This window comes from Mauremys reevesii, linkage group 1 (assembly GCF_016161935.1).
Source record: "Mauremys reevesii isolate NIE-2019 linkage group 1, ASM1616193v1, whole genome shotgun sequence".
In the NCBI taxonomy this organism is placed as follows: domain Eukaryota; kingdom Metazoa; phylum Chordata; order Testudines; family Geoemydidae; genus Mauremys; species Mauremys reevesii.
The window spans coordinates 12498773-12516801 of NC_052623.1; the positions used below are offsets into that span (position 1 = coordinate 12498773).

The 18029-nt window shown below is 50.6% G+C and overlaps 1 protein-coding gene and 2 pseudogenes across 2 annotated transcripts; 1 reads left to right on the forward strand and 2 right to left on the reverse strand.

The window, feature by feature from the left end:
• LOC120401534 overlaps nucleotides 1-17341 on the reverse strand; it is a 32856-nt pseudogene extending 15515 nt beyond the window's left edge.
• LOC120392987 lies at nucleotides 161-5921 on the forward strand. 2 transcript variants are annotated; one of them, XM_039517677.1, is made up of 2 exons: nucleotides 161-414; nucleotides 2038-5047. In XM_039517677.1, the coding sequence occupies exons 1-2, from the start codon at nucleotides 383-385 to the stop codon at nucleotides 4169-4171; spliced, it is 2166 nt and encodes a 721-aa protein (XP_039373611.1). In that variant the 5' UTR covers nucleotides 161-382; the 3' UTR covers nucleotides 4172-5047. The 2 variants fall into 2 exon arrangements, 1 of the variants encoding a protein (XP_039373611.1); XR_005591871.1 differs by lacking the exon at nucleotides 161-414 and adding an exon at nucleotides 5505-5921 and having other exon boundaries at nucleotides 1953-4247.
• LOC120393121 lies at nucleotides 12925-13858 on the reverse strand (annotated as a pseudogene).
• Nucleotides 17342-18029: the final 688 nt, after the last annotated feature.

Consider the following 18029-nt stretch of genomic DNA (forward strand, 5'->3'; position numbering starts at 1 on the left):
CAGACCAATGCTCAAACCACTGAGCTATCCCTCCCCCCAGTAGGCTGTTATCCTATATTTTGATTAGCTTCTGTAGGGGGGACATGACACACACGCTGCCAGCAGGATACACGCTCACCTCCTCAGCACTAGCAGGGCTCACCTAACAATCCTGCTAACCCCAAACCAGAACATCCTAGGCCCGGGTATTGCAGGAGAGGAGGCTGCCTCAGTGGAGAACGGGACAGAGAGCCTTTCGGTGCCGCCCCTCTGGGTAAAAGAGGGCCTGAGGGCAGGGCCTGCACTCAGCTATCTGCTCTCTCTGTTCCACAGCTGCCCTGTGCACCTGGAGAAGCTCCCCTTGGCTCAGCGCCTCAGGCTCGTTGAGAGGAGGGTACAGCACATGGCCAGACACCTGGATGAAGTTCTGATACCGTAAGGCAACTGACCAGGGGACACCAGACTGGGGGCTGGGTGGGAGGGGAGAGTGAATGTAGAGAGGAGGGAGCAGGGAAAACCAGACACTCCAGGATCCTAAAATAACAGGGAAAAAGCCACTAGGAGGCTTTAGCTTCCAAGGTGAGATACCAGTGAAAGTGAGGTGAGGGATTATCAGAAATTAAATGCAGAGACTACAAGATGGGGTTGTGAGTAGGATCAAATCCTTCTGTACGGCAATATCTGCCAGCAGGCGACTGTCTAGAACCTGCCCGTGCTGTGTTTGAAAGAAAAAGCAATCCAATGACACCCTGTGAGGGGGTGTCCACCCCACACAGCACTGGAAGGGGCTGAGGTGGCCAGGCAGGCCCATGAACTCCACAGGGTGCACCTGCAGGAAGAGCCAGGGAGCAGGGAATTGATCCCAAGCAGGCTCAGCTGGCAGGAACAGACGGGGCCTATGAAGCCAGGACGCTGGCAACAGACAGGGGCTGCGGCTGGGAAAGGGCAGCCCCTCCCTGGGAAGAGGGGGGAGTGTTTGGAGCTGGTGCACCCAGAGCAAGGTGTGGAACCAGGAGTAGTAGGAAGCAGTCTAGGCTGGGAGAGGAAAGCCCAGAACTGCTGGGTTGAGGGTCCCTGGCCTGGAGCCCAGTGTGAAGTGTGGGCCCAGGTTTCCCTACCAGCCCCCGAGGGCATGGCCCAGACCGGCGGGGCAGTGAACGGGAGAACTGTGTGGGTCATTGTGGGAGTGACAGTGACCACATGCGACAATTGGAAGGGGCATTGACCTCGAGAGCTAATCCCCAGAGTAGGCACCAGACAAGCAGTGAGTGGGACACCATGTGATACACCCCAAACACAAGTCATCAGCTGGGTTTAAACCCAGGACTTTCAGGACCATAGCACAGACCTCCACCACCGGAGAAACTCCATTAACTGGGAGCAATGGTAGGTTGTTAGCCTCTAGTGTATCAGCCATTAGAACAGGACAGTTTTCCAGTGGGTTAGAATGTAAGAACATAAGAACAGCCAGACTGGGTCAGACCAAAGGTTCATCTAGCCCAGTATCCTGTCTTCCAAAACTGGCCAATGCCAGTGCAGCAGAGGGAATGACCAGAACAGGGAATAATCAAATGATCCATCCCCTGTCGCCCATTCCCAGCTTCAGACAAACAGAGACTAGGACACCATCCCTGCCCACCTTAGCTAATAGCCATTGATGAATGTATCTAGTCCCTTTTATAGTTTATAGTCTTGGCCTTCACAACATCCTCTGGCAAAGGGTTACACACACATGCTCACATCTTCCTCCCCCAAACCAATTGTTGTTAGCTAATCTTTCTATTAAAATAGCAGTAGATCCCCGGTCATGCTCAAGGCCCCATTGTGCTAGGTGCTGCACATGTGCGTGTGACGAAGGGGTTATCGTTCTAGATAAAATGAGTGCCAGCTCCCCCTCTCAGTCCTTCCTTACCCAGCTGATGTCCTTGTGTCAGGGTGTGGTGTGCAATGCATGCCTAGGCACTGCCCCATTGCACTACTGTTGGAAGGCTGTGACCAAGCCCTGCCTTTGCTCAGCAGGGCCATGTCCCATCTGTCCCTGTCTGCTCTCTTCCACAGGCCGAGTGTGTCGACATCTGCCATGGGCCAGTTCTCCTATTCCGCCATGGAATCCACCACCTCTCCCCTCTGGAGTCCCAGCTCCTTTTCCCTGAGAGAAGCCTCCGTAACTTGGTCAGAGCCCCTCTGCCACACAAGGGAGATCATGCCTGTCGCAAGCTGGGAAGGATCCACTCATCCCATCCAAGCCCAGCCTCTCCCCAGGCCCCCTGCCCACAGCAGACGAGACTGGCGAGAGCAGAACATAGGTCTGGACCAGATGTCAGCCCATGGCTCAGACTTCAACATCCGACAGAAGCATCTGCAGAGCCAACTGGGGGCTCCACAAACCCCCATCCCGGGAGAGCCATTGCTGGGTGAGCAGGACGCCAGGCAGCAATGGGAATTCAACACAGATCGGCCCAAATGTGGATTTCCAGCAAAGGTCTCAAAGCCCCTGAGATCCGACACCAGGTCTCAGCATGCACAGGAGATCCAGGAGCCATGTGTCTGCCCCTGGGGACCCCTGCCCCAAAAGGCCCACAGGATTATGGCATCCCCTGATGCCATCCTGGCCAGGCTTGTGCCCACGGCGGGGGTCAAGCTGCAGGATGACGTGGCTCAGAAATGCTCGGAGATCCAAAGGAAGGCTTTTCCTAAGATGGTGCGAGAGTCGCACAGAGATGCTCCCCTCCTGAGAGAGACTGCCCTGCCTGGGCCACTCCGCCCCCCTAGGGAGCCAGGCAAGCACAGGACAGCGGCATTCCCAACGATGGGACAACAGCCTGCCCACCCCATCGAACTCCACATAAGGCGTGAGCATCTCATCATGCAGAGGGGGCTGCTCACCCCGGATCCAGAGCTCCCGGCAAAGCTGCCTCACGCCGTCCAAGCCAGGGGAGCCGGAGTGGAGTTCAGTGAGATGGAGACCGATTTCCTGCAGACAGGGAGGCAAAGCACAAGCTCCTCTTCTTCCACACGTCCTCCAACGCCAGTGGAAGATACCACCATGGAGACGGGCAGGAATGATAGCGCGGCAGGAAACCAGACTAACCCAGATCGCTGTCCTCTGCCAGCAGGGATGGATCTGACATCGCCACCTCCAGGAACCACAGTAGCAGAGAAGACACTCGAAGCGACACTCCAGATTTATAGGAGCGAGTTGAGAAAGCCCCTTACCAGTGTGTGTGACAGCAAAGGGACTGAAGAGAAGCTGGAGCTGCACATGGAGAGGAAGGTTACCTTGGGAGACGGCTCCTGCCTGGGGCCAGGGGCACAGGCAGGTGAGGGCAGGGCAGATCTTCCCAGGACCCAATGCCACCAGGTGGCCCCAGAGGCACCAGGCTCTGAGCAGCTAACAAGATCCACCCTTGACTCTCTCATTGCTGGGCAGGCTGCACACGACCTGCAGATCAAGCACCTGACGGAAATGTTGAGCAGCTCCCGCCCCTTGGTGGCCCAGGTCTCAGTTTGCCAGCAGTGCCGCAACGCACATCCAGGAAAGATGAAGGGTAAGAAAACTCCGAAGGAGACATCTGCTGAGCTGCATGGTCTTCGAGACATCATGGATTCACATGGGTTCGATGGAACTGTGAATTCAAAGCTCTTCAGGGACCAGCCGCCAATCAAAATCTGCAAGAAGTGCAGTAAGCTTCGATGGAAGAGACCAGCTGGCTCTGCAGGTGCTGACTTGCCCAGAAGATCCCATGGAATTCCACAGCGATGGACTCCAGGAGACTCCTCAGCATCTGACATCAACCACAGCAAGATGGGAGTGCTGTGGCTCCTTTCAGCAGACAAGAGCAAGGCGCAGGATGGCATGGGGAAAACGGCTCCCACCAGGCAACCAAAGATGGTGTCCGTTGCTACGAGTACAACAGAGCTTTTGCAAGCTGGGGAGAAAGCAACTGGGAGTCCTGACGGTTCTCCCCCAACGTCACCAAAGGCCTCCAGAGCTAGGACACCATCTCCTTCAAGGAGCAAAGTTCTCAAAGAGATGTTAATGCGCCTCAAGCAAATCTTCAGCAAGCTTCAAAACAAAGTGAACTCCCGAATGTCCAAGGACTCTCGTTCCAGAACACACGACACTAAATTTACAAAGCCACCCTTTTGGAAGGCAAGGGCCTCCAAGGGTGTCCGGTTTCCATCCTACTGAATCCCACCCTGCCAGCAGGCCCACTAACAGAAGGGGCCCACAAATTCCAACCTCTCCCTATCATCCAGCGGGTCTGGTAAGCGTGGGCTAAAGTGGCTGAGAAGAATGGCTTGTTGTCCTGGGACACAGAGACTGATGAATAAGAGACTCTCCTTGGGGTATCACATTTAAACCCAGATTCCAAGATGAAGGGGGGCCTGGGGGCTTGGATGAGATTGAGGGTGTGGCTAGCTCAATGGATTTGTTACTTTACCTCATGCGGTTCAGGAATCAATCCTCCCTTCAAGAAGAGCTGATACTACATTCACAAAGCCCCCCTTTTGGAAGGCAAGGGCCTCTAAGAGTGTCCAGTAGTACTATTAGGGCCCTACCGTCAATCAAACCCAAACCAGCCCCGTGACCCCTAAAACCCCGCCCCTAGACCTCTTAAGCCCCGCCTGCCTCTCGGCAGCAGCCCCACCCATGGGGGTTTTACTTCCGGGGTCAAGGTGGACACATGACTGGAAGCAAAGTGTGTCATGTGACCCCTCTAAGAACTCCTCTCGCTGCCCTCTACCAATCAGGAGGGGTTTCGCCCCCATAGGCCTGCCCCAAGAGGTGATTTGACCTATCAGGGGTGTTCCAGGGTGGGGGGACCCATCCAGATGTGGCTCGTGTGATCCCTCTAAGAACTCCTCCCAATGCTCTCTACCAATCGCGATGGGTTTCGGCCGCATAGGACCACCTCCAGAGCAGATTTGACCAATCGGTGGTGTTCCAGGGCGGGGTGACCCGCCAAGATGAGGGTCATGTCACCCTTCTGAGAACTCCTCCCAGCGCCCTCTGCCAATCAGAGCGCAACACTATCACCCCATAAGTCCCAGTGCCGGGGCAGAAGAGGCCATCTTTTACCAAGGATGCGTGCTTTAGAAATCATGGAAACATGGACTCCTTCACCACCCCTGTGAGCACTTTGGACTTTGTTTTAGCCCCGAGGGCCTTTGGACTTGTGTGGAGAAAGCGCTACATCAGCGACAGTTCCCACGAGGGCTCTTTGACTCAGCCGTTGATGGATACGCCGGAACCCAAAACCCAAACTCTCGTGAGGCACCCCAATGAGCATGAAGGCCTCTCATTGTTCGCCCCACTAGAGGTGGAAGGCGAACACAGCTCGGTTGAGTCATCGGAGGACAAGGTGAATGGAAAAGACATTGCTCAGGCAAATGAATGATGAAGAAGTGACTGTTGATGATGGGGTGTAATGGGGTTAGGAACCGGGGGTGGGGGGGTTGTGTATGTTTAAAAACAAGCAGTGAGAACTTACACTGTTTCTTTTCTGAAAATCTCTCGACAGCTTGATGATGCCTTTCTAGAGGATCCGCAGGCCCTGGTCAGCATTACATCAAGCAGCGAAGATGAACCGGGCTCTCCTTGTTTTTGCTCAATTCCGATACAAATTGTTGAAGAGGACTCTGAGGTTGGCAGCTATGAGGAGTTTAGGAGGCTTGGCATGGAACTAACTGAGCCAGTGCCACGTCGTGAGCATAAAAAAGTCATGCGGACTACTGTATGTGTTGCTGTTTATGTGTCCTTAATCACTGCCTTAGGGAAAAGCTTTTTGAAGATTGTGAGGGCTGTGCCATAGATGTGCCAGCCCAACGGCGCCATGACTGTGTGACTTGGACTTCAGTAGATCTAAACTGCAAGCTCTGGGGCCTGTGTGCTGAGCTGTATTTGGAAAGCTTATTAAACACTGTTCTTGCCATAGGTTATGCTATGCAATGTCTGTGCCTAAGCCAAAAACATTTAGCGTAAGGGGTGACCTTGATAAATGCTGTGCAATGTAGTGCAGACCCTGACCGTGTTTTAAAGAAAATGACCAAAGCGGAAGATGCCTGTGTCACATTATTGACTTGAACTGGGACAGTATAGAACATGGTTGCAACCATGGTCCTGTAGTGGCACCAAATCTTAGGTAAAGGGGGTCATATAAGGGGTCTAAGACCAGGTTATGGGTTGCTGGTTATGATTATGCTGTCTGTATTCATGTGTCATTTTGTAGTTGAAGTTATGAATATTGGCTCTATCCTGTCTGTATTTCAAACTTATGCTATGCTTCTGGGTGACATCCCAGATGAGTTGGTGTTAGCTCTGCCTAGCCTGCTTGATGGCCCATTAAGGACCATCAGCTACACAACTGACCCATTGAGAGAAGGCAGATGCGCCTTGTAAGTCAGCAAAGTATGCAGGGACTTGTCCATATGACTCCAAACTCCATTTTGCTTGTAATTTTCCACAGTAAGGACAAAGAGGTGTTCTTACATCTGGAAAAGACTATAAAAGGCTGATGCCTCATCTCCATCTTGTCTTCAGTCCTGTTCCTTACCTCTGGAGGGACTTTGCTACAAACTGAAGCTCTGAACAAAGAACTGATGGCCCATCCCAGCTGGGGATGTACTCCAGAGACTTAATTTAAACCTGCAGTTTATTCTATGCTGCTACAAGCCTGAACCAAGAACTTTGCCATTACTGTATGTAATTGATTCCATTTAACCAATTCTAGCTCTCATGTGTATCTTTTTCCTTTAATGAATAAACCTTTAGATTTTATAGATCCATAGATTCAAGGACTGGAAGGGACCTCGAGAGGTCATCGTGTCCAGTCCTCTACCCTCATGGCAGGACCAAATACTGTCTAGACCAGCCCTGATAGACATTTATCTAACCTACTCTTAAATATCTCCAGAGATGGAGATTTCACAACCTCCCTAGGCAATTTATTCCAGTGTTTAACCACCTTGACAGTTAGGAACTTTTTCCTAATGTCCATTCTAAACCTCCCTTGCTGCAGTTTAAGCCCATTGCTTCTTGTTTATTCTTAGAGGCTAACTAAGGTGGACAAGTTTTCCCCCTCCTCCTTATGACACCCTTTTAGATACCTGAAAACTGCTATCATGTCCCCTGTCAGTCTTCTCTTTTCCAAACTAAACAAACCCATTTCTTTCAGCCTTCCTTCATAGGTCATGTTCTCAAGACCTTTAATCATTCTTGTTGCTCTTCTCTGGACCCTCTCCAATTTCTCCACACTTTCAGTACCTGTTTCCCCTCAATTACAAGGTTTCATCCTGTGAGTTTATCGACGATGAAACCGCGTGTGTGTCTTGGAAGCACGCAAAAAACCGGTCCTCTGTCTCAGGCAATACCAACGTCTTCATAGCCTGTTTCACCACCGCTTATGCCTGCTTAGAACTATACAACCTCCTAGAGAGGTTGCAAGAGTGGTGCCTGTACCATGACACTGTCTTGGTGATATTTGTGAAAAGGAAGAGTGAGTGGAATCCCCCTCTGGGGGATTATTTAGGGGCAACAACCGGTGTTATTTTAAACCATCTCTGTAAACCATTTTCCATACCTTCAAAGAATTTGAAGGGTTAACATCAGCGGGTCTGGTCTGTATAGTTCTGTGAAACTCTGGTTGTAACTCTTTAAAGTCAGGTAACACATCAATGTAGGAAAAGGTATTATGGGCTGTAAAATATCTCCACATCCTAGTTTTTAAAGTTCTGTTAAATCGCTCTACAACCCCTGCTTTGACTTCATTATTAGTAACAAGATGGTGAACTCCATGCCACTTTAATAATCTGCTTAAAGGTTTGTTTAAAAATTCTTTCCCCCAATCGGTTTGTAATTTTTGAGGCACGCGACCTTTGCTGAAAATAGCTTGAAAGGCCTTGGATACCTCAACACCCGTCTTGTCTTTTAGACCTAAGGCCCAGGCATTTTGGATACAGTGTCTATCACTGTTAAGCTACAGCCCACTTCATCGGATGCATGCAGTGGAAAATACAGTAGGAAGATCTATAGATATATAGATATACACAGAGAACATGAAACAATGGGTGTTACCATACACACTCTAATGAGAGTGATCAGTTAAGGTGAGCTATTATCAGCAGGAAAGAAAAAGAACTGTTTGTAGTGGTAATGAAAATGGCCTATTTCCAGCAATTGACAAGAAGATGTAAGGAACTGTAGTGGGGGGAAAAATAAGCATGGGGAAATAGTTTTACTTTTTGTAATGGCCCATCCACTCCCAGTCTTTATTCAAGCCTAATTTAATGGTGTCCAATTTGCAAATTAATTCCAATTCAGCAGTCTCTTGTTGGAGTCTGTTTTTGAAGGGTTTTTTTTGTAATATTGTGACTTTTAGGTCTGTAATCAAGTGGCCAGGGAGACTGAATTGTTCTCCAACTGGTTTTTTAATGTTATAATTCTTGACGTCTGATTTGTGTCCGTTTATTCTTTTACGTAGAGACTGTCCGGTTTGGCCAAAGTACATGGCAGAGGGGCATTGCTGGCACATGATGGCATATATCACATTGGTAGATGTGCAGGTGAATGAGCCTCTGATAGTGTGGCTGACGTGATTAGGTCCTATGATGGTGTCCCCTCAATAGATATGTGAACAGAGTTGGCAACAGGCTTTGTTGCAAGGATAGGTTCCTGGGTTAGTGTTTTTGTTGTGTGGTTGCTGTAGGTTTGGGGGCTGTCTGTAAGAGCGGACTGGCTTGTCTCCCAAGATCTGTGAGAGTGAGGGATTGTCCTTTAGGATAGGTTGTAGATCCTTGATGATGCGCTGGAGCGATTTTAGTTGGGGGCAGTGGCGGATTAACAAATTTGCCGCCCCTAGGCCCTCAAAAAATTGCTGCGCACCCCCCAACGCGGCAGCTCACCTACCCTCCCCCACGGCAAGCCTGGGAGGGAGGGGGGAGAAGGGGAGTTGTGGCGCGCTCGGGGGATGGCGGCGGTGGAGTGGAAATGATCTGGGGCGGGGAGCGGTTCCCGACCCCACCCCCGGTTTACTCCCCGCACCCGCGGGCTGCAGCTCACCTCTGCTCCACCTCCTCTGAGTGCACCACTACTCACTTCTCCCTCCCTCCCAGTGCTTTCGCGTGGCAAGCCTGGGAGGGAGGTGGAAGGAGGGAAGCGCGGTGCGCCTGGGGGAAAAGGCGGGCCAGGGATTTGGAGAAGGGGCAGTGTTGGGGAGGGGGGGGTGAGCAAATTTGCCGCCCTAGGCCTAGGCCTAGGCTTTGTTGGCCTATGCGATAATACACCGCTGGTTGGGGGCTGAAGGTGATGGCTAGTGGCGTTCTGTTACTTTCTTTGTTGAGCCTGTGCTGTAGTAGGTGACTTCTGGGTACTCTTCTGGCTCTGTCAATCTGTTTCTTCACTTCAGCAGGTGGGGATTGTAGTTGTAAGAACGCTTGATAGAGATCTTGTAGGTGTTTGTCTCTGTCTGAGGGGTTGGAGCAAATGCGATTGTATCGTAGAGCTTGGCTGTAGACAATGGGTTGAGTGGTGTGGTCTGGATGAAAGCTGGAGGCATGTAGGTAAGTATAGTGGTCAGTAGGTTTCCAGTATAGGGTGGTGTTTAGGTGGCCATCGTTTACTAGTGCTGTAGTGTCTAGGAAGTGGATCTCTTGTGTGGAATGGTCCAGGCTGAGGTTGATGGTGGGATGGAAATGTGTAAAGTGTAAGTGTCCTTCTCTGAAAGCCAAACTGTTACCTGTCTTCTATTTAAAGTTTTACTATGCTTTCTGGCCACTTGAGAAAGAGGGTTCACCCCGCCGATGCTCCCTACTTCCCCGGCAATGTAATATATTTTCTTTAACAGAGCTGCCTGTGTAGAAATGACTGTTACTGGTACTGTCTTTTACTAACACAAATATGAAGGGGGACACATTCATATTGACATATTTAAATAAATAAGTTTCATTAATTGCCTGGTTTAACACGACCTTTTACAGCCGCCTGTAAAAATGGACACCACGACCCCTACCATAAGGGAGTCTGAGCTGGTTCATTCTTCCATTTTGTCCTTTTCCGGATTTTCCTCTTGAGATCTGTGTCTCAGACATGAGCGAAAACAGCTGATGCACGTAGTGGTGAGCTGGAGCCAGTTCCCACCGGTTCGCAGGAACCGGTTGTTAAATTTAGAAACCCTTTTAGAACCGGTTGTTCCAGGACAACCGGTTCTAAAACAGCTTTTAAATTTAACTAAAGCTCGGGCAGCTATCCACCTGGCCCCCGGCCCCAGCTCACTTCCCTCTCCTCCCCTGAACGCTCTGCCCTCCTTCCCGCGAATCAGATGTTCGCGAGAAGCCTGAAACAAGCAGCAGGCAGGTAAGCTGGGGACAGGCATGAGGAGGGCTCCATAGAGGCATGGCACAGCCCAGTCCGGCTCAGGCCGAGCGGCTTCCTCTGGCCTCGCCCCTGGCTGAGCACCCCTGCTCAGTCCTGGCCAAGCCCTGGCCCCAGTGGCATCGGCCTGGCTCGGGCCCCACAGCACCGGTGCCGGTCCCGGCCGAGCGGCTGCGGCTCAGCTCGGGCCCATAGGCCCGTGGTGCCGGTCACGACCGAGTTGCTCCTGCCCGGACCTCGTGGCACTGGCACCGGTCCAGGTTCCGGCCGAGCGGCTATGGCCAGCTCAGTTCGGGCCCCCGCAGCGCCGGTCCCAGTCCCGGCTGAGTGGATCCGGCCGCTGCCGAGTGCCTCCAGGTAGCGCGGTAAGTGGGCAGGGATGGGGTGTTGGAAGAGGGCAGGGGAGTTTGGTGGGTTGTGGGGGAGTGGATAGGTGTTGGGGCAGTCAGAGGGCAGGGAACAGGGGAATTGAATGGAGGCAATGGTTCGGGGGGCAGTCAGGAAGGAGCAGGGGTTGGATGGGGTCTTGGGCGGCAGGATCAGGGAGAAGGGATGGTTGGATGCGGCAGGGGTCCCAAGGGGCCCTCAGAAATCAGAGGAGGGGTGGCAGGGGACAGTCAGGGGACAGGGAAGGGGGTGGATGGGGCAGGAGTCCCGGGGGGGCATCAAGGAACATGGAGTGTTGGATGGGGCATGACCCCCGGGTGGGCACGACCCCCTCGTGGGGTGAGGAGGAGAGAACCTGTTGTTAATATTTTGGCAGCTCATCACTGCTCCCACGAGACTACCGATGTCAGTTCTCAAAGGCCTCTAGAAAGGCATCATCGAGCTGTTGAGGGATTTTCAGAAAAGAAACAGTATAAGCACCCCACTGCTTGTTTTTAGATTTACACAACCTCCCGGTTCCTAACTTCATTACACTCCATCATCAACCGTCACTTCTTAATCATTCATTTACCTGAGCGACATCTTTTTTGTTCACCTTGTCCTCTGGTGACTCCCCTGAGCTGCGTTCGTCTTCCACCTCTAGGGGGGTGGACAACGAGAGGCCTTCATGCTCATCGGGGTGCCTCACGAGGGTTTGGGTTTCAGATACTGGCGTATCCATCTAACGGCTCTCGTCGGAACTGTCGCTCGTGTAGCACTTTCTCCACACAAGTCCAAAGGCCCTCGGGGCTAACACAAAGTCTGAAGTTCTCACCAGGGTGGTGAAGGAGTCCATGTTTCCATGATTTCTAAAGCGCGTGTTCTTGGTAAAAGATGGCCTCTTCTGCCCCGATTGCTGGGACTTATGGGGTGATAGTGCTGCGCTCTGATTGGCAGAGGGCACTGGGATGAGTTCTTAGATGGGTGACATAACCCTCTTCTGGGCAGGTCACCCCAGCCTGGAACACCACTGATTGGTCAAATCTGCTCTCAGGGTGGAACTGTGTGGCTGAAACCCATCGTGATTCGCAGAGGGCAGTGGAGGAGTTCTTAGAGGGGTCACGCGAACCACTTCCGGATGGGTCACCATGCCCCGGAACACACCTGATCGGACAAATCTCCTCTCAGGTTGGGCCTACGGGGGAGAAACCCCTCCTGATTGGTAGAGGGCAGTGGGAGGAGTTCTTAGAGGGGTCACATGACACACTTTGCTTCCGGTCGTGTGTCCTCCTTGACCCCGGAAGTAATATTCCCCATGGGTGGGGCTTCCAGTGACAGGTGGCTGGGGCTTAAGGGGTCAAGGGGCAGGGTTTAAGCGGCCAAGGGGAGGGGTTAGGGTTTGATTGATGGTAGGTCCCTTATACTATTTCCGGTTTCCATACTACTGAATCCCATCCTGCCAGTGTGCCCATTAACAGAAGGGGGCCCACTCATTCCACCATCTCCCTGGCAACCAGCAGGCCTTGTAAGCATAGGCCCAAGTGGCTGAGAACAATGGCTTGTTGTCCTGGGACACAGAGACTGATGATAAGAGACTCTCCTTGGGGTATGATGTTTAACCCCAGATTCCAAGATGAAAGCGAGGCCTGGGGCTTCAATGAGACTGATGGTGTGACTAGCTCACTGGATTTGTTATTTTACCTCATCTGGTTCAAGAAGCAATCCTTCCTTGGCAGATGCATGGCCGAAGTCTGGTCCTTACAGATGTTTTGGCCACATGTGTGAATAAAAGCCATGGAGAAGGAGATTAGCATGGCCCGTGGGTGATTAACCAGGGATGGGACAGTGACAGGCCAGGTGTAATGGGAAACAACAGCCACATCTCTTCTCATAGGAATTCTGAGGTTAGAGCAGCCGATGATACGGCTCTTTAGGGGCCAACATCCCACCGATCCCCTGGCTCTCCACGAACAGAGTGACTTTGTAAATGCTGCTGCCTGGCTTGGTCTCCTTTCCCCGGATTGCTGTCCTCCCTCAACTGCGGGTGGGGATGGCCCCCCTAAGCTTCAGGTCTTAGACCCTGTATGAGCCTCTCTCTACAGAGTGGAGATCAGTAGCTCTTGTTTCCTCGTATATAAGGGTCCAAGATGGAATAGGTGGCCATGACCTGTGTCACCAGCTCTGGAGCCGGATGATGAACTGACTCTTTACTTGACAAACACCCTGATTATCCTCGCACGAATATGTTTGCTTTTCATGCTGTACACAATTGGATTCATTAAAGGAGGAACCAGTAGGTAGATGTAGCCCAGGATAACTTGAAGCAAGGGAGAAGAGCTCTTCCAGAATCTGTGTATGACAGTCAGGCTGAACTCTGGCATATAGAAGAGCAGGACAGCGCAGAGGTGGGAGACGCAGGTGTTCAGGGCCCTAAGGCATTTTGTGGGGGACGTGGTGCTCAGCACTGCTTTGAGGACCATCACATAAGAGAGGAAAATGAGCAGCGAGTCCAACCCCACCGTTATGACTGTAATAAACAAGCCATAGATGTTATTGACTGTGATGTCCGAACAAACCAGCTTCATGACGTCCTGGTGCAGGCAGTAGGAATGGGAGAGGACATTGGCTCGAAAGAATCGGAACTGTTTCAGGAGAAAGGGGAGTGGAAATATTACTGCCACTGCTCTTAGCATAAACACCAGTCCCATCTTGGCTATTCTCGGCAGGGTTAAGATGGAGGCATATCTCAGCGGGTTACAGATTGCGATGAAGCGGACAAATGCCATCAACAAGAGCACAGGATTCAATGAATTGCAGAGAGTGGATGAAGAACATCTGGGCAAAACAAGCATCAAGGCTGATTTCTCTAGAGTTAAATAAGAATAGGCCCGGTATCGTCGGCATGCTGGCTATCAATAAGCCAAGGTCTGTGAGGGCCAACATGGAAAGGAAAATGTACATGGGCTCATGGAGGATTGGATCTGTTTTTATAATGAACAGAATGACTGAATTTCCTACTATCGAAATGTCATACATGAAACAGAAGAGGATAGAGACCCAGAGATGGACGTCTTCCTGCCCAGGTATCCCAGTGAGAAGGAACACTGCAGGTGTGAATTTGGTGTCATTGGCAGCTGACATACCATACTGGGCAGGTCCGAGAAGTTTTGAACTTTCCTTCCTGAAAGGAAAAAAAACAGGAAAGTAGATGATATTTAAGGAGACATCTTTCTGCTCTGAGTGCAAATCTAGGATTCCCAGAAGCTCAAGGAAGATCAGAAAAAACATAGATTTGGATTTACACCCCCAATAGGATATGCCAATAGGAAGATAGGCACTGCCAGACTGGATCAGACCTGCAGTCCTTCTAGCCCAGTAACCAGTTACACATGTGTCAGGGGAAGATGGAAGAATCCCTGCAATAGGGAGCTATGAGATTGACTGCTCCAAGGGAAAGTTTCTCCCAGGCACCCACTAGTTAGACATATTTTGTGGTGTAAATCCAGTCCCTCTTTGAATCCTGCTAATCCCTTGGCCCCATTGATATCTTGTGGATCAGAGTTCCACAGCCTACTTGAGCACTGTGTGAGTTTGCAATAGTGACATTCACACAGACACCCTTTCCGGCCCTCAACTTCAAAGTGTGGCCCATTGTATCATGACATGTGCGTACACATATGGCAAGTGCATGGTGAAAATGGTCATTGTGTTTATCTGTCCTGCATTTAAGTTATTCATAAACGTGTTTCATTGCCTCATTATATACATTATGTTTCTATTTTCTCTGCTCCTGTGAGTTCAAATTATGCCGCTGCCTCTTTGCAGCACATGGGATACATTTTCAGGGTCTGGTTCTGAATTCAATAACGGCATCACTCCAGATTTACGTGTGTAAATTCGATCAGAACCGGGATCTATTAACTTTCCCTTACCAAATGCTCCCAGTGATACACTCTGACCCCCAAGAATCCCTCCAAGAGAAGCTGAAGTGCTTTGCCTGGCCTATGTTGACTGAATCCAGAGAGTTTGATCATCCTACAGGTTCCCCTTCATCCTCACAGGACCCGCATCTGCTCCCCATGCAAGGAATTGTAGTTATCTGGTAAGTTACAAGCTAACATGGACAGTTACTTCAGCTGGATGAGGGAGAGGTTGTCATCGCAAATGAGTGAATAGTGCAAACACTAGGTTTGCACTAATATCCAGTTGAGTGTGCTAGTTACTTCAGCCATGCTTTTTTAACAGGTGATGGAGGTAAATTACATACAAAACTATTACACTGCTCTTTCCTGTACCTCAGCTCTACCCTTTGCTGAAACACAGACCAGCGGTTCTGTTCTCTCAGGACTTTTTGGAAAGTCTTGCACAGGTATTGTAGAGTTACTGTGTGCATGACCCTGAATGTAAGTATTACAAATGGCTTCTGCTCCGTTAGCAGGGGAGAGTACCATACAGCTGTTCACTGAACAGAGAGTTCATAGCACAAACCCATTGCAAACAGTATGTGGGGTACTTCTGAAAAACTTTCTAAAGCAAAAGCCGTTAAGCAGTAAAGTTACCACTGCTCCTTCCTGTAGCAATTCCAACAACTCTGCCGCTGGCTTTCAATATGCATCTATGTCATGAAATTTTTGTTTGTAATATTTGTATTACAATGAAAAGTTTTGGCATAACATTTACACAGCTGTACTTTGGCACACACATGCCAACCACAGGTACAAACCCAGCCAGACCTATTGAGCAGGCACAGTGCTCAGTGCTCCAGCCACATTGCGCGGTAGCCCAGGGCCCAGTCTGTGAGTGGGAGAATGGCGGGATTTCACCCCGTGAGAAAGGAGGCTACGGAGCCTGACATTTGGCCCTCAGACACCAGAGAAGGGAAAGAGATGAACAGAGCCCTGTAACTCTGAGGGGTTTCTTCAGGGCAGAAGTGCTGGAGCCTTCAGCCAGTCAGGAAACAGAAATACAGGCAAGTCGCATCTTAGGCACATTTAACATGTGCGAATTCAGCTTTGTGCAGATGGTGAAAACGGGAAAAAAAGAAAAATTACAATATAAAAACTGCATCTTTAGTGTGGGCGATTCCTTCCGCCATTCAACTCAATGAGTGTTTCAGTAGACGTGGTTTTCCCTTTATGCGCTAACCGTGGAACGGAACCCTCGCATAAAATGAGACTTGCTTGTATGCCCACAGAGCAACACAGCTCTGAATTCCTGCATCCACAATCAAGTCAAAGAATAAAATTGTTGAAAATGCATTTGCTGATTAAATTTCCAGCAGCAAATATACCTGAGGCAACTAAGGGGGGATATGACAGAGGTCTATAAAATTATGAGTGGTAGAGAGAAAGTAAATTAGGAAGTGTTATTTACTCCTTCTCATAATACAAGAACAAGGGGCCACCAAATGAAACTAATAGGCAGCAAGCCTTCATGTACCTCGACCACCAGCTAATCCTCAGCACTACACATAAGTCTGTCTAGATGCCTCGAGAGATCCGCAACCTTCGCACCAGGCAGGCAAGTCACCATACGGTTCTCCCGGTCATCACAAACCCAGCTATCTACATTTCTAATAATCGAATCTCCCATTACTAACACCTGCCTTTTCCTAGAAACTGGAGTTCCCTCCCCCGGAGAGGTAACCTCAGTGTGAGAGGCAACCCCAGCACCATCTGGAAGGAGGGTCCCAACTACAGGAAGGTTTCCCACTGCTCCCATTGACTGCTCTGCTTCCCTGGGCCATTCTTCCTCCTCAACAGCGCAGGGGCTGTCTGAGCGGAGGTGGGACAATTCTACAGTGTCCCAGAAAGCCTCATCAACATACCTCTCTGCCTCTCTTAGCTCCTCCAGTTCCGCCACCCTGGCCTCCAAAGTCCGTACATGGTCTCTGAGGGCCAGGAGCTCTTTGCACCGACTGCACACATACGCCACCCGCCCACAGGGCAGATAATCAGACATGAAACACTCGGTGCAATAAACTGAATAGTCCCCTCTCTGCTGCGGGTTTGAAAATATTGACCACAGCTTCAGACCCGACAGCCCCAGCTAAATTTAATCCCTGGTACAAAGCATTTCCCGGGTAAGGGCATCTGCTCTACAGTGAGGTTCCAGAGGAGACTAGACTAATCCAGGTCTGACCACCGTTAGGGAACACAGACATACCTTCCTCTTGGACAGAACTTCTCCACCAAACCCAGAACGACATTCCCAGCATCAGCCAGCCCCTTCTACCTCCTCCAGTGCTCCCCCCACAAATAAACCAAGAGAAAACCCTGCTCCACACAGAGCTTTCTATAACCCCAGAAGAGAAAGGAGCCAGAGACTCCAGGAAGTCCCCCAAGGGACCTCACCATTGGCAAATTCTTTTAGATGGAAAGTTGTCAGGTACTAGGGTCAGCACAAAGATACATAACTAGACGGCATTGGGTCTCACCAACATTACAGCATCGATTGAGTTACCTGAGGGATGTCCATCAATGTGTGAGCACAAAGGTAAGTCACGGTGATCAGCAAAAATGTCATCTTCATCTGGGGGACAGGAAGAAAATTCCACAAGAATCTCAACACCAACCAAGAGAAATGCCTGCCCTGGCTCCCTTGTTCCAAGGTGATTGGGGTCATCTATGGAGACTCCCCTGAGCCACCTCAGGAGAGGGATGGGTATCCGGAGAGCAGCAACCCTTGTAAACAACCAAAGACCTTTACAGGCTGGGGAAAGAGTTGGGCAAAAACTTACCTTTGTTTCTTTTCGAAGTTAAAATACAGACGTGTTTCATTTCCTTAGGACTAAATTTTGAGAAGTCACAAGTGATTTTTAGCAGTGTAACTTGAGACACCTTCAGAGCCTCCCACCCCCAAAGATCTGACCCCTTTCAGTTCTTTTCAGTCGGGTCTCCAAAAATCGTGGCCCCCAAATCACGAGCCGCTCTTAAAACCTTAGGTCTGAGTGAAGAGACAAGGTTGACCTGTCGCCATGCTTCCCCCCAGGGGGCTCACCCCAGGGATGGACCTGACCCAAAGAGTTAAAGATGTGACTGTACCTGCAGGTCCAAAGGCTGGATGGCCCTGGGAGGCTCAGAGTGAAGCTCAGACCAAGGGACTCACTCTCTCATACTGTGCTGAACCTGCAGAGACTGTTCCTGTGAGTCTACCCGCTCCTTCCTCACCCTCAGACAGGAAACCACATCTCTACCTTTCACAGTCTCCTGTTTGTCGCAGGGGCGAGAGACCACGTAGCCCAGATTCCAATACACCCGGGAGCCCAGCCAGCGCTGCCCAGGACATGCCAGCGTCAGGGCGGATCCGACAG